Source organism: Episyrphus balteatus, chromosome 3 (assembly GCF_945859705.1).
Source record: "Episyrphus balteatus chromosome 3, idEpiBalt1.1, whole genome shotgun sequence".
NCBI classification, from domain to species: domain Eukaryota; kingdom Metazoa; phylum Arthropoda; class Insecta; order Diptera; family Syrphidae; genus Episyrphus; species Episyrphus balteatus.
In genome coordinates this window covers 2,490,512-2,507,252 of record NC_079136.1, presented here as the reverse complement: position 1 = coordinate 2,507,252, position 16,741 = coordinate 2,490,512, and the positions used below count along the sequence as shown (strand labels likewise).

General features: G+C 33.5%; 2 protein-coding genes across 2 annotated transcripts in view; one reads left to right on the top strand and one right to left on the bottom strand.

Moving 5' to 3' along the window:
* LOC129914369 (beta-galactosidase) overlaps window positions 1-3,720 on the bottom strand; it is a 31,248-nt gene extending 27,528 nt beyond the window's left edge. The window contains exon 1 of the mRNA XM_055993579.1: window positions 3,534-3,720. Coding sequence (XP_055849554.1) covers window positions 3,534-3,539 — 6 coding nt within the window. The 5' untranslated portion in view covers window positions 3,540-3,720. The remainder of the gene's footprint in view (window positions 1-3,533) is intronic.
* Window positions 1-16,741, top strand: part of LOC129914368 (unc-112-related protein) — a 64,473-nt gene that overhangs the window by 17,464 nt on the left and 30,268 nt on the right. The gene's annotated exons all lie outside the window — the stretch shown is intronic.

Below are 16,741 nucleotides of genomic sequence, written 5' to 3'. Positions count from 1 at the left end.
ATCGTTTAATCTGTTAGGCGGTGTGCACATTAGCTCTAAAATTCAGGCAACGTCGTTAAAATGGCGGGTGAACTTTTAGAGTTGAACGTATTTTTACTTTTTCAGTGCTCGCCAGCTAACGGCGCACACTGGTAAAAAGGGACTTTTTAGGTGGACATTACTCATAAACTGCATTAAAATTGTAAATTATCTACTACAAATACTGAGTATATGTTTATTAACTGTAGAGGATTATTTTCTGCAGATTTTAATAATTATTAGCTAGTTTCTACATTTCACATTTACTCGAAATAGAATTGAAACATGTGTTTGAAAATTATCTTATTGATTTTATTTATTTTCGAAGTTATAACTAATAAAAAAAAACTATTGCTGCCAGTAAACTCTTTACTTTACTTCTGCTTCGATATCAGCTGAAATAGTTTCGAATAGTTTTCGATAAAAAATTAACAAAATTGTTCGAAAAATCTATTTTAATCGGATTTTCTTTTTTCATTTAATTTTAATTGATTTCTGACACCTATTGTGCACACAATCCAACTTCAACTGGCTTTCGATTTTTATCATTAACCATAAAATATATATAGGTACCTATATTTCTTAATAGATAAAAAAAAATATTAAATTGGTTAAAAATTGACGAATCTGTAGTTTTATTTTCAATGTCGAAGTAAAGTCAAAATCGTGCTTTTTGAAATCATTTTGAATGCTTGAAAGCAATATTGATTTGAGAAAATTAGGTTATATACCAAAAGTTATGTATTTCTAATTCGTCTTAATAATTATGATCAAAACTACATATTTTTGAATAACCTAAATCCATTTGAGCTCATGCGCCGTTACTTGTGGCACTAAAATTTAAATCACACTCATGGGGAACCACAGCATAAAACTGGTCTGATTTTTTTTTTTTCTTCTTTGGGCTTAAAAGTCATATAACCCATTTCTCAAAAAACTGAAAAGTTCTCATTATCAAAACTTTTAAAAATAATCTGTTCATTCAAATAGTTGCGAACATCAAAATCCTTTTCTTGAGCGGTTTGTTCTCTCCAGATTTTAATTAAATCATTCCGTAAAAATTAAATTTTCAAAGAAAATTTCCAATATAGCACGCTTATGGTTGTGTATGGCTTCAAATATTACCGTTGTGTAATCTATATGAATTACTCGTCCGGACAACGAAACCCGGAAGGTGGGCAAAGGTGGGCAAAAAAAGTTACAGAACTTCAAAAATTGTATAGACTCTTAATTCTTAATTCAAATGGTTCTCCAGTGTTTATTGGGTATTGTTAACAAAAAATTCTTTAAGTGTTGCATATACACATATAGTGCTGACAACTGTTGACAATTCTCAAAAAAAATAAACTCGGTTGAAAACAAACAGAGCTAAAACACGTAATCTTAAAAAAATTGCATTATGTGCAAAGTCCTGGAATCATCTTTTGCTTTGAAAAGACTGCTCTGTTAAGCTGGAGAAATTTTCTCAAATGAAATAAATTGGGTGGTTTCATAGTTGTCAATCATTCCTTATAACTGTGAAAAGTCCAGTTTGTCTCTTAATTGCATTCAAATTTCAACCAAATGTCCACCTAGATGGATCATTTTTACCACTGTGCGGCGTTAGACCCGGATTTGTATAGACACAGACATTTTGTATAACAAATAAAATATATTAATATTAAAATCCTCGATGTTCTATAAAAAATCTAATCACCCTATACCACTATTCACCATATACAAAAAGGGGGTCTCCCCTTTTCTCAAAATATAAAAATATTTATAAATCATGAGAAGACACGAACAACAACAAAAAAAAAAAATCATTCACACTGAACCGATAAATTTTAAAAATATAAAAGACAAAACATATTTTAAGATTGAAGTAGTAGATTCTACACTGGCGCCAACTTAATTTGATTCTTTGACCCTGGTGAATTAAATTTAACGACAGACACTCGATGTAGATTGCAAATTTTATAGGAAAATAATGACATTTCATTTGAATTTGATAATCTAAACTTATATATATGGCTCTTTGTCCTGCAAAGCAAATTCTATGGATCGTTTGTCTCTGCATAGCATCCAATAATAATAATAATAATAATCGGTTAGCAATAGATAACCTATAAAATGTTGATGATGTTAGATTGAGTAACCAACTTTATCCGATTGAAATATATGTCTCGCAATGCAACTCATTCCTCTGTGCTTCTACTCTATTCCAAGCAGGGTACATCTATTAGGTATAACAGTCTCGTTTGTAGTATGTATCTCTAGAGGCAGCCAGTAGCTAGTAGTTTGTTGCATGTGAATCAAGGTTGCATATTGCGTATTTTACAAAGCAAAGTTGTCAGCATTGCAATAGTAGAAAAAAAAAATGTGATGCACTCGCACTATACACACGGAGCGATGCCTATGGCGAGTTTAAGTGTGCATCACACTTTTCTACTTTTCTTATTTATACTCAGGTATAAGTATAGTTGTATTGTGCTGAGGTGGACACTTAAAACAGCACAGAGTACCATTTATGGAAATTTTCATGCACCGTTTTTGGAGAAGTGAAGTTTTATAGGAATGCTACTGGTTTCTTCGACTACGCAAGTTTTATTTATTTTCTATCTTATATTTTGCTGATGTATAAAGCAGCGGCGGCGGCGGACATTGCAATAGAAGTAGACATTGAAGGCTGTCTCACGGTTTATTGTGTGTGACTTACTATATACAAAGTGGAGAAAATGCGTTTTGCACTATTTGCAAAGCAAAGCATTATTTTTTGAATATCTTCAAAAATAAAAATAATATCAAGCTTTTTATGCAATTAACTGTCATATTGGAATTAGGAAGTTTAAAATAGGGGTATCTACGCAATGATTTACAAGGCTATGTTAAGCTAACGGTTTTTAACTGTAAAAATTTTTATGATGACAATTTCCAGAACATTTGATTTAATTAACAATGGGAAAATTATAACAGTTATTGTTAGAGGAAATGCTTCCCAATTTTTTCTGTTGCAATAAGCAATTACTCAAACGTTAAAACGTGATTTTTCAACTTGTCTCATAATTGTGTGGGCATTTCTCAAGACAATGCCATTATAGTTTTGTAATATTCTTATTTCCATTACACAAGTGCTAAATATTCCAACTGAAAATCCTCAATGACAGATGACAGTTTAAACTGATTTTGACGAAAACAAAAAACACAACACATTTAAACTTATATAAACATTCCAAAGTAGAATTGACGGAATGACAAAATACAAACATTCGTATAAATGGAAATTCGATAAAATAAATAATAACACAAGGTCAGGCAAAAAAAAAACCACTCGTAGGTGGGGCCGACAACCACAAAAATACTATCCACTCAAAATTAAAAAAAAAAAATAACCAGCAGTAAAGCTTTAAGGATGACATCATATGTCAATATTCCCGCCAAAAGAAACAAAAAATGAAATACTATAGAAACCGAAAATTAAAAAAGTATACCAATTTAAAATGAACATCTACAGAAAGCAAAGATAAAATACTCACACACATTTATATTGATAGTGTTCTTGTTGGTTTTGTTTCAATACATAAATGTATAGCGCTCTAGAGGTCAGACTTGTTTACTTTAAATTTAATTCGCTTCGCTTGCCGAATATATACATTTTGTGTATATTTATTTTGTTTTATTTTTCGGATGACGGCGACAAAAATAAAAGCACGTCTGACTCACAAAATAAATTTAGCAAACATCTACACAGTTTAAGCCCAACGAGAAAGGTTTCTCGGTCTCGGCGCTGCTTTAAATTTTCGTTTTTCATCAAAAATATTTTTCAAAAAATTTTAATTCAAAAACTCTGATGAATATGATGCCAGAGGATATTGAAAAGTAAAATGGCAGCATGCCAAGAAAAACAAGTTGCTGTTGTTCTGTTTTTGTTTTTTTGGGGGAGAATTGTATAGAGATTCATAGATAAAATATAGTAAAAAAGGTAGAGTTGTAAAAAAGCGGCAAATTTTGTGGGAAATTTTTCATGTACATAGATTCTGGGTACAGCGAGACAATCATAGAGGAACCCCTGTGATGACTGATCTCTTTAGTAGGCTCATTAGAAAATCGATTTCCTACAAAGTATACTTGCTTTTTGAGAAAAGAAATATAAACCAAACTGTTATACTGCTATACAAAAACTTAATTCTTTCCAAACATTCATTCATTATTAGAACGCTTAAAAATTTTATTAGGTGACCTGCGTTAGGAATGCCGAGGCTGATTTCGGAGGTGATCAATACGTCAGAAACTTTTTTGCGGAATCCAATCTTTTTCTTATTTTTTTAGGCGCGGGAAAATGAATAGGAAGGCCTTGTAAGTTGACATTTTGTTTTGACAGACTGGATCGTTAAAAAGTTACCCCACTTTAGTGTAGAATTTTATAAGAAGTGGAAGATCCGATGTCAGAAAATTTTTGGGGGTGCAGTGTCTCCACTGATGTTTATAAAAAGAGTGTGTGTAAACATGTACACGCGATTGAAGTTATACTTCTCACTCATCAAAATATAAAGAATAAAAAGTAATAAACATTTTTCATTTTGATGACGTCCCGTGCATTATAAATTGAATGTGAACTCCGCTGAGTGGTGAGTGAGTTGAAACACCGTGAACACCTCAGACTGCTGAATGCAACCTTACCTCACAGAGTGTAAAAAACACATTCGTTGAAAATCATTTCTACAAAAAAAGTTATGATGTTGAAGTTGGATTGAGGAAAATAAAAATGAAAACCAACCATAACACTATTCGTCTGCATTAATGCAAGATCTGAGTCATCGTGTAAATTCATTGACTCCACGTTGTGGGTTGGAGTTCTTTGATAACTCGTTAAAAATTGATAACACATTAAGCTTGCATCACAATCAGAGAACTCACTTAAAGAGCAAATATTTATTAAAGGCACAGCAAGCAAATTCCACTTATTTTATAAAATAAATTGCTTTATGCAAACACACAAAATGCTATCAATGCCAAGGGATATGTTTTTTGCAAAAAATATTATGATTTTTTTTTATTTTTGCTCATATTTTAGCTCAGTTTAGGGGTGATGAAAAATTGAATGTGTGGCGTTGTGGACACGGCAGGAAATCAAGATGACGTCATGTGAAGGAAGGAAACTTGTATAGAATTTATAGCAATTTTGATTGAGTGCAGAATAATATTATCTCTTCTATATGCAAACAAACGAACAAAAACATAACACAAGATAGTTAAAGAACTAAAAATATAACAGAAAAAAAAAAAGGATTTAAATATAAATAAAACAAGGAAACGGGAATACACGTCATCCGGACTACCGGAAATGCTGATGGTTGACATTGGGTTCGATTCAACGACGACGGCGGACGTTTTTTTTTTATTTTGTTTTTATTTTGTAGTCACGTCCCATCCTACGACAGACGATATCTTCCAGATTGTTTGTTTGCTGTTTTATGGGCTTATGGCTTGTGCATTGTGCAAGTCCCTTTTTTCTTTAAGAATCTTCCTACGCGCCGCTGGCTGGCTGGTCGATTCGACTACGACTATACGACAAAGTGCGGCATTTTCTGCTTCCAGTTGTAATTCTTCTTATGACAAACAGGGGAAATAAAAAAGTATGATATCTTTATGCACTCACAAGGACCTTTGTTGTTTTTGTGTCTTCTTCTTCATTCTTTGGATAGGGTTTAAATATTGGTAAGAATGAGTAACATGAAGAAAATGAATTTCATGGTAGATTTAACAGGCAATCACTTGTTAAGAAATGGTAGTGCAACATTTTTTTATGTTGATCCCATTTTTGACATTTCTTTTTTGGATGAAAAAATTTATAATCCAACAGTCTGCAAGAGAAGCAGTACCCTGTTGCGAAATGGTTAGTACGGTGGAGTTTCAAGCCAGAGGTTCTAAATTCTACAACCATCTAGACATATTTTCAGAGGTACTGTGTCTTACGAACAATTAACAAGTCCATTGTCATTGTCACGAATAAGTAGGTCCCTATCATTCTTGCAAACTAGTAACTAGTCACTAGGCCCTGGATCTTCATGGTTTTGTAGCACCAAATACCAGGGGATCTTTCCCCGGAAGCGAAAGCAAGTTAAAACAGTTATCAGGTCAGTTCCACTAAAAGAGTACGCGGACAAACATTCACCAAACTCAGGGCACTGCAAGTGTTGTGGCAGTGAGGCATATACTCTCTTGTGAGAATCTAACAATGACCGAAAATTGTAATATTTCGGTGGGTTTAAAATGGCAATGCACTAACATTCGCAGTGCCATTCATATAGTGATAGTCTATTCTGACCTGATTTATGTTTTTCATCCAGACGAAGTAACATTTTGGGTCAAGATCCCCAAATCTGGCTCTGCAAGAAGGCTACTACGTGCCTGAAATCAAACATTCCTTCACTTGATTTTCAAACATTTCCTTTCAAAATTGTCCACCATTTTCCTACTTATCTACCATACCCACACTTGCTCCGTTGTTCTTGCTTTGCAACATTATCTCAAAAGACTAGGCCCACAATTTCTCAAACATCAAAAAAAGTCCCAAAAGAAAGAATATATTACAAAATTTCTATTCTAAACTGTTATACAAACCTCATCATTTTTACTTGCGATATAGGTACTATATATCAAGTTATGTATTCGTACAAAAAAAAAAAGTTGAGATAACATTTTTCCATGACATTACGATGGTAGACAATGCCAAAAAAGTGGGTCCCGGAAGTCCGTCTGTCTGTCTGTCTGTCTGTCTGTCAGTCTGTCAGTCTGTCAGTCTGTCTGTCTGTCTGTATAAGGAGCTACAGCCTAAACGGATGGACCGATTAATGTCAAACTTGGTATGTAGCGTTATTTGGCGACTCTCCAGAGGGGTTTTTGGAATTAATTTTTTTGGACCAAAAATAACGGTACTTGTCATATACCGATTTTAGTAAAATTGAAATATCTCGAAAACGGGTCCAACGATTTTGTTTAAAAAATTCAAATGTTAGTTTTGAGCTAAGGTCTATCTTTCAATGAAAAACATTTTTTTTGAAAATCATTATTAACGGTACCTGCCATAGAACCGTTTTTTTCAAATCCAATTATCTCCGAAACTGCTTATTCGATTTCAACGAAACTTTTTGTGAAGAAGCATTTATATAATCTAAATATAAACCAAAAATAAAATAAAAAAAAAAAATATTTTTGGATTTTTAAAAAAATTTTGAAAATTTTTTTTTGAAAAATCAAATTTTCGAAAACGGGACATTGAATTTTTTTGAAATTTTGTTTTTAGATGTTGATTAGTGATTTCTACAAAATGGCATACCAATTTTTTTTTTAAACTTTTTTTCCAAAAAATTATTTATAAAAAATTAGTTTTTTAAAAAACGGCTCTAACGATTTTGAAAATTTTTTTTCTAAAAATGCATGTTAATATATCAATCAAAACTGCATACTTGTTTTGGAGGGCAATTTAATTTCAGATTTTATTTCATTTTTTAAAAAAAACGAATTTTATTTTTTTTTCAAATTTCTATATAAAAAGTCTTAAAAATGTAAGCAACTTTAACTCTAAGAGCAAGTTCGTGCGACCCAGTCGTGCATTTTATTTTCTTATGTTTCTAGATTTTGTTTATGCTTAGGACTTAAATCCAATAATCTTAAAATGAAATGGGAAAACATAACCTCTAGAAATAGCAGGATATATTTCAAAATTTCTATTCTGTTACACTGTTATACAAACCTCATCTTTTTTTCTTTATGTTTCTAAATTATATTGACGCTTAATTCTTAAGCTTTGACGTCATTTATAAATTGTGAATGTCATTTCTTCATTGTTGAAATTCTTCAATGATAACACATTTAAGCTCTTTAAACAAAAAATTCTATTACGAAAGAAAAATACCAAAAAAGTTTATATAAACGTGACACGATCATGTTTTTTTTTTTGTTTACACAGTTGTTTACTTGAAAACTAAAACTGGGCCAATTTGTAAATCATTCGCTGGAGCTATAGCTTAGCTCGTCATGCAGACATGTCATGTGTGGGTGTAAACTTTGATGTCTGACTTTGCATGACCCTCTCATATATTTTGTTGTTGTTTCTATAAAATATGAAAAGAACAAACTAAATAGTTTCCCCCTTAATGAAAAAAAAGTATTTTTAGCACAAAGCAGCACAAAGGTGGACTTAAAATAAAAATCTGTCTTGAGGCTAAAATTTCCATCAATCTTATTGCTGTCCTTCGATTGAAATAGTGTGCGCGATCAACGAACCACGAAGATTGAAAATGAAACTTTATGATCAGGTTTTGTACAACAGCAGAAGCAACAACACACCAACTACAAGTACATATATCTTTTCTACTTTGCACATTTTATTCATAGTTCCGTGTCTCTTCTTTCGTCTGTCAGGGTTATTCATCTTTTATACCTAACCAACAATACGCATTCTGCGTTCTTTTTACGCCACACACCGCACTGCACTACACCGCACCGTCAATTGCATTAGCTTCTCTTGGTCTTGATGTGATGTCGGAGAAGAATTACTGCCATTATAAGTTACTCATACTGTTATACTGCAAAAATTTATAAGATCTTACCAACCAACCCAACAGAAGCTACTACCTCATAAATCATGATAAATCATTGAGAGAAATTAAAGACAACACAAAATGCCACCAGAAAAAATAAAGAAAACGAAGAAAATGAGAAAAACTCCGTACCACTTGGTACTAAGTGTCCCAGAAATGAGATGATTGTTTTAAGTTGTTATAAATGCTGCAGCAACTTACAGAGATGGCGCTGGAAACACATGAGAGAAATGCAACTTTCTTTTGATTTTTTCAACATGTTCGATCATAAACTGCTATTTATTGTTCCTTAGAACTATACAATCTGAATAAGGCTGAGCGCATACTATTTAACATCAATTAGGTATATTTAATTTGTTACCTACTACTTATTTTCACTCAAAGTGGCAACACTTAATTCTTAAAATGTTGAAATACTAGAGTATAATATCTATAATATCTACAAACTCACTTGTGATTTTTTAACGCACCTTTGCATTGACAATGAAAGCCGGAACCTGCAGTTCTAAGAATGGTATGTTGTGTTAGTTTGGTTTGGTTAGGTTAGGTTTGTTGTGTACGATTATGATGATGATGGTATGTGATGCGTGGCATCAATGCAAACAAGTCATAGATAGTGCAGATGATGTTTTTAACTATTAGTTAAGACCAATGTCTTGATTGTTGTGGATTTGAGTAGTTTACACTTGAGAACAAAATTAGTTAACAATCTTAACGATTATTTGAAAAGATCTAAAATTTATACAAATTGAAACGTCAAAAATGTTTAACTACAAAATTCAGATATTTGTTTGCACAGTACACATAAAAAGGTAATATATTCCGAACTGACATTGGTCGCCAAATTGTCAAAACATGACAATTTGGCGACCAATGTCAACTACCGTAATTCTTAATTGTTTAAATTACCGACGAAAAACGCACAAAAACCGAAAAACCACGCACACAACTAATTTTTTAACAGTTATTTACTATTTTCGGAGACGAAACACGCAGAAAATTTGTTATTTTTCTATTTATAATTTTTTCAAATGACATTTTATAAATTAAAACAAAAACAAATTTCCTGTTTACTGCGATTGAAATATAAAAATTAAAGGCCGGCCTGACAGATTGGTGCCCATTTTTTGACAAACAAATTTTGACATTTTTCGGAATATATTACCTTATTATGTGTACTGTGATTTGTTTGTATGTACATATGTATATATATGTAGCTTCATTGTCATCTTCAAAAAGTGTTAAAAACGAAATATTGTATTGTATTCATGACCTTTTAAAATGTGTCAAAATAGTGGTGTCAAGATTTTACAGTTCTTTTAACATGCATATGACATATTAAGCCAGAACTATAATTGGCGGATGGAGTCGGATGCTAATGTCAATTGTTGTTGTTTTCCATAAGTTTTCATCTGTCGAGTGCGGTTGTGAGCGCACTCGTCGGATGAAAACTTATGGAAAACAACAGCAATTGACAGTAGCTTCCGACTCCATCCGCTAATTATATTTCTGGCTTTAGGTCTGTTCCAGACTTTTTGTGCACTAAATTAGGCAGTCTGTCAAATTAATGAGAGTTGGGAGAGAATTCTCTCAGAAGGAAATAAAACTACGAAACACTGCCAAAAAGTCTGGAACAAATTGAACACCAATATTCAACACAATTTCATATTTTATTCTTAATTCGATAAACATTAACTCTTTTTTAATTCAAAAAACACGTTAACGCAGCCCTAACAACTACATTTTCCACACAATCGTGAAGAAGAAGCTGACCCAAAAACTCCTTGATAGAAAATGGGAACGACCGTCAACACTTTTGCTCGACTCTGGTGGCATTTCCTATGAACGCCTACTAATGAGGTTTCCTGGCAGCGCAATTGATCGCCAGGTCATTAGTGAGGACCCTGGTGCCTGGTGGCATATCGGATTTGCATCTACACTTTAACCAGCACAAGCTCACTTTTTTTATTTACTCGCAAATTCCATGCAAATTTTGAAACCATTAGAGAAGCAATTGAATTATTAGCCTTTGTCAAATCAAACAACGTCACTTGGCAAGTTTTTGAAACTCTTTCTTGCATGCAATTTATTAGAAAAGCAGTATAAACAAAACCAAAAAATATGGAGTTGCAGGCAAGTTGGCTTGCAAGTGGCTCATGCTTCCTACGTCACATCAAATACAAATATAAATTTGAAAGATAATGCATGTAGGCTACTTGCGTGCAAGAACTTGCCAACTCAAAATACATATACCTAATTTTAGGGTAGATTATGGCAATTTGCAATAAAAAAAATATATAAACAAGTAAACTAAGCAAGAACATTTTAATTAATTCTGTTTTTTTTTTTTTTTCTTTTCATTTCCAGGTAAATATTGTGGGAAGAAATTTATGGACTTTAAACAAATTTGACCGCATAAATGGTATGATTAAGTAGTTAAATGGTTCTTTATTGTTTTTTTTTTTCTGTTTTAATTTTTTGATTGTTCTCATGAAGAGTTCTGTTCTCCTCCTCCTTTTTCTCCGTCGTCAAACAAAAAACTTGAACAAATATCTTTTGTTGATGTGATCTCATCTTAACAATCATTGTCATTTGATGGTATACGATCTGCGCAAACGTTCTCCATATTCTATACCAGCTTGCTTGCCTGCCTGCCTACCTACTTGCCTGGTCAATGACACTTTTCTGATTTGCAAATTTATACGCTTGTTTACGTTTCTTGGGACTTGAATGTGTACATTGATGGCTGCTGGATATATAGGTAGAAAATAGAGGAGTTGGGGGAATGGAAAGTTGGGGATGTTGAGGACCTCCATCATTTCCATATAAACAGTTGCACGAAAAATGGCGCAATGGCCGTCATTAACTCTTAATACTGTAAATTGTAATCATATTGGATGCAAAGTTTGCTGTCGTACTAAATTGCTGCAATCTCCATTTATGGCTTGTGTTTTTGTTGAGTTTGTCGCCGTGGTCGTTGCTGGTATGTGCGCGCGAATATGCGGAGGGAGAAAAAAAAGTTGTTTTCGCTTCCAAGGAAGCACATGACCTTTCAAGGGGTCTTTTAAACAAATCTCGACTAAGATTGACGGGCCGCTCACTGCTGCTGCTGGCTGTTGTATTGTCCTCTCAACGTCATGTAGTGCGCTGGTGCACGCTTCACCACATCAAACAGCGCTGCATAGGGCATCATCAATAGCAGAATCCAACTATGGGGCACATATTATATAGAATTTACGAGCTTCTTAGAAAATTGTGTTGGTGGCCAATAGAGTCGTGATGTCATCATCTACTCTTATACAGCCCCAACTGTGCGGGCTCGTATGTAATCATTTGACCGCAATATAAAGTTTGCTTCAAATTGCATGCATCTGTGGTACAGCATGTGGCTGTGTAGTAGTATTATTATATGTAGTTAAAGGGAGGTGAATAAAAAACAAAAACAAAGGGAATGGATGTTGTGTATTATTTTACATTCGATTGCAGACCTCTAAGCGTGGCATATATTTGCGCGCGCACCAAGAGGATGCAATCAATCGAAATGCTGAATGTGATGCTGTTGCAACATTGTGATTGGTCGCTCACCGCCGTCGCCGATGCCGCTGCTGTCGTTAGCACAGCCATATTGTGTGAAGGTCAACATTTTAATTCAATTCGCGTTAAGTGATGCTATATTGCTGTCACAATGTAATTTAGATAGATTATGTAATTGAGATCGCCACAGCCGAGGTGCGTTCTTTTTCTAACAATAGTTAACTATTGTTAACTATCGTTAACTTTTGTCGTTCCTAAACTACAAAATAGTTACGATTTGTAACTATTTGACAGATGAACATCGTTCCTAAACTCGTTTTGAAGTGTCAAATAGTTACAAATCGTAACTATTTCCAACTCACCTCCATGATGTGAGTTGAACCCTCATGAGATTGTTGATGTGTCAAAGTGTATGTTTTGTTTACAAAACAAACTCAAAGATTTTTTTCTTTTGGAATTAAGGGGAAAAAATGAAAATAAAAAGAGAGTTTTGTAATTTTTTGATGAAAGATAATTTATTTTGAATAAAAAACAAAATTTTTTGGTATAATAATAATGGAAATAAAAGTATTCTCAAAAGAAATTTAGCTGGTGGTTTGACAGTCTAACAATCTCTAACAATAAATCGTTCCTAAATGATTTGTAAAAAATCCAACAATTTCTAACAATGACACTTCAACAATAATTTTTGACATAACAACAATCGTTGACTATTGTTAGAAAAAGAACGCACCTCCGCACAGTAAAAGTGAACGAATAAACTTTTTGCTGTGAAAAGTCTCATTTATCAATTTTGAAAAATGCAATATGTTTGCACTGGAAACAGTTAATTTGAGTAGAATGATGGAAGGAGGTGAATTACTTCCTCAGTTTTGTGGTTACAAAACCAATATAGCTTAAAAAATTAGGAAAGTAGAACTAGAGCTTTTTGTTCTGATCAATTCTGAATCTTGGAAATATCGACAGCCTGTGATAAATACCATGGCAGAATACTGTGTTTAGAATTTATCAGGGATAACCTGTGATACTTTTCGTAGAAGTCTGCGATAAATACCGTTCTAGCCCATGATATTGTTATGTGCTTTGGATCAAAGGCTGAGGTATTACTCGTCGAAGTGCCAAGGTTATACTAAAGAAACAATGTGATTTACGGTTTCCTGGCATTCTGGTCTTAGCTATTCTGGTTTCATCGAACGGCTTCCGCAGGCAGTCAGACAGTTTTCACTGTAGGGCAAACAGTTTTCGTTTGAATCAAACGGTAGTCCACTAAAGTCTAGCTATTAAGAAGACTTAAATCAGGCCAACCCGTGATATTTATCCTCTGATACTTAACAATACTTGATTATCGCAAAATCAATCCATTATAAATTAAGGAGTTATTCCAGATAAAATTATTATACACATAGAATTATTTAGTAATAAATGTACCTACTGGGAAATTGGAAGAATCTGTGATACTTTTGAAGTAATGCACTATACCGAAACAATCGATGACACTTTTGTGGTACACACTGGGTCAACTGTAATGTAATGTATAATACCCTCCGATTCAATCTGTGATACTTACTGAAACAATCCGAGAAATTTGTGATCCTTACCGGGGTAATACTCTTGATGTGTAATGTGGTAACGTCTGGTACTTACCAAAATAACCTGTGATACATATCGGAGTTGTATGTGATATTTTTATTGTGATCACTAGTATTGAAAATCCGTAATACTTGATTTATATAAAAAAAAAACCCGTGATATTTATCCGATGATACTTACCTTAACAACACTTGATTTATGACAGAATCAATCCGTTATAGCGGAGTGATCTGTGATACACACAAAAGTAATCCATTTCTACCGTGGATATCTGTGATACGGTGATACCTGATTACCGGAGTATCCAATGTTTTATACTGCGAAGTATTGTAGAGTTTTAACATGGACAGAGAAAGAACGTACGCCCAAGTTATACATTCAACTATCACAAAAACATTTTAAACCAATTTTAACCAATCAAGTTTCTAATTAAATGAATGAAGTAAACAGAGTATCTCCTTATCTGACTTACACCTACGCAAGATTTGAAATTCTAACGTTTCACACCTGTGCGTAGGATTTGCAATATCTCCTTCTATGTATATGAATGCGAATAAGTTTTTTGGCGTTTTATTTAAAAATAAAGAAACTATCAAACCGTGTTCGGGCATAGATTAAAGGTATTTTTTTCGCGTGATCAACATGTTTGTCGCTACGACAACTATCAAGACAGAGACACAAACGCCTCCATCCAAACGCCGGATATCGCATTTCAAATTTTCCAAGCACAAGTTGTTTCAAGAAACAAAAACAAAAAATGAAAACAAGTCACGCCAATCCAATCTATACGAACCGCACGAGATTCTGATGCTTGATGCAGAATAGCCAACAGGTAGATCTGGTGTAGGTATTTGCCTATAGTTGGTCTCTCTCTCTATCTATGAATATACCCGTCTTGAGTCTGGAGTCTCAGGTGTATTCGTGTCAAATAACCTTTGGATTTATTTTCACTGCAATTGACTTTCAATATTTGCTCCAAATTGAAGTGTGCGGACTGTGCCGTGCGGAGTCCGCGACGACGCGCGTTAATATAAATAAATAAAGTGGTTCTGCCTGCCCACTTGTTAAAGTGCATAAATGCTAATGCAAACTCTTGATTTTGATGTGTTGTGGTTGCATATATACGCAAGGTTTAGTTTGACGTTCAGTCATTGACTTTTATTTAGAAAAAAAAACATTCGAATGACAAAATATGCAAATCGTGATTGAGTTAAGTTTGGCCTTAAATTCTCTATTGGTTCTTTGGGGGAGCTGTGTGAAGTAAAAAAATGCTGCAATAATAATTGTTAAGTTAATACAAATTGATCGATCCTAAGGCAAAGGCTTGCCTCGGTATATTTATGTACTGCCCACACTAAATGATTTATGTTGAAAGGAACTATATTTGTTTCTTTTTTTTTGTAGTTCTGTTCGTGTTCTGGCGATGTGGTTTATAGATCACGAGGCGATGATAGTGTTTAGCAGTGCTGTCACTTTATAACAATTTATAACAGGTTTACTGTGCTCTAAAAGAAACAAAAAATATGCATGTTTGCTACAAGCTGAATTCCATTCAAATTTCTTACAATTATAAAAGTTTGGGTTATTTGTGTCAAAACATTTTGTTATCGACAGGGGTCTATATCCCAGCTTAAGTCATATTATTTCGTTGTTAACGGCGGACTTTATCTCTACTTGATTGGTTTTTAGACATCGATTAAAGACGAGAGACTATTGACCGTGACCGTTGACTTTGAATTATCAATTTACACCTAGAAGCTCTATTCTGGCTTATACAGGTATAGGCCTTAAATTTGCATTTTCACCTGCTTGAAAGTTTGAAGCTTCATTGCTGAGTTGGCAGCGTATTTACAACCTATAAATATATCGGATCACTTTAAAACATTCTGTCTCTAATTGCATTAAAGATTGCTCTTTCGTTTGCCAAATAAAACTATGTTCGTTAAGTTTCTTCCCTCCTGTCAGTTCTGACAGCTGGTATCTATGCCTTATCTAAGCTGGTGACATACATCAACCCAAAAATGGAATTCATGCGTCTGTAGCTCGCAATTCCTGTAAGCTTATTCAAAACATTGACGCAATTCCAATCTTCAGACTTTTCATTTGATATAATCAAATCATAAGATAAGAATAGAAATATTTAAAAAGCACTATAAGCAAAAATAAATGAAGCCTGAATGCATTACAGTGTTGGCGTATAAAGGTATTTCCCGGTTTCATTTCCATCATCATCATCTGGTTGTAGTACTCATAGTCAACCCACACTTCATTACTCCCATACCTTTAATATTAGTCCATATTCATAATCACATAATTAAAGCCTACGTCAGGCAGCCTCAGAGGCTAGGTTGAAGTTATCAATGAAACGTCCCACACACTCTATAATACTCGTATAATGCATATATAGTAATTCTATAATATTGACAGTAGTATTTTTGGTGATGTAGGTGGCTGTCAATTATACTATACATTCATACTTGTGTGTATCAAAACAAGGCAAAGAGGTTACCTCACAATTAAATTCGCAATCGCAATTTTCTCATCGAAAATATACTCATACATATAAAATAGGTACTGACATCATGCAATTTTGTATTTTTTTTTTGCTTTATTAAATTGAATTGTGTCAATACAACAACAATAACAAGGGAAAAAATAAAGATTTATTTACTTTGGACACCTGGAAACTGGAAAAAAAAATGTATAATTGCATAGGTGTGTTCGCAGAGTTCAATTCAATCCAAATGCGGAATTTATGTAGCCAAATATGGATATTGGCGAAATGTAAACAACCAAATGTCCATATGGTTTATGCTTGGCTTGGGAAACAAATATGATTAATTGCTTATATTAACAGGTGGAATAATGTGTTAATTGGAAATTGAATGAGATCTTAATTTAAAATAAAAATCCCATGATGACATTTTCTGAGATAGAAATTGAACAGCGAAATGTCACTTTTAAAATGTCAATGGAAGATTCATTGTCATTCTTATTTTAAGAGTTACAAGCGA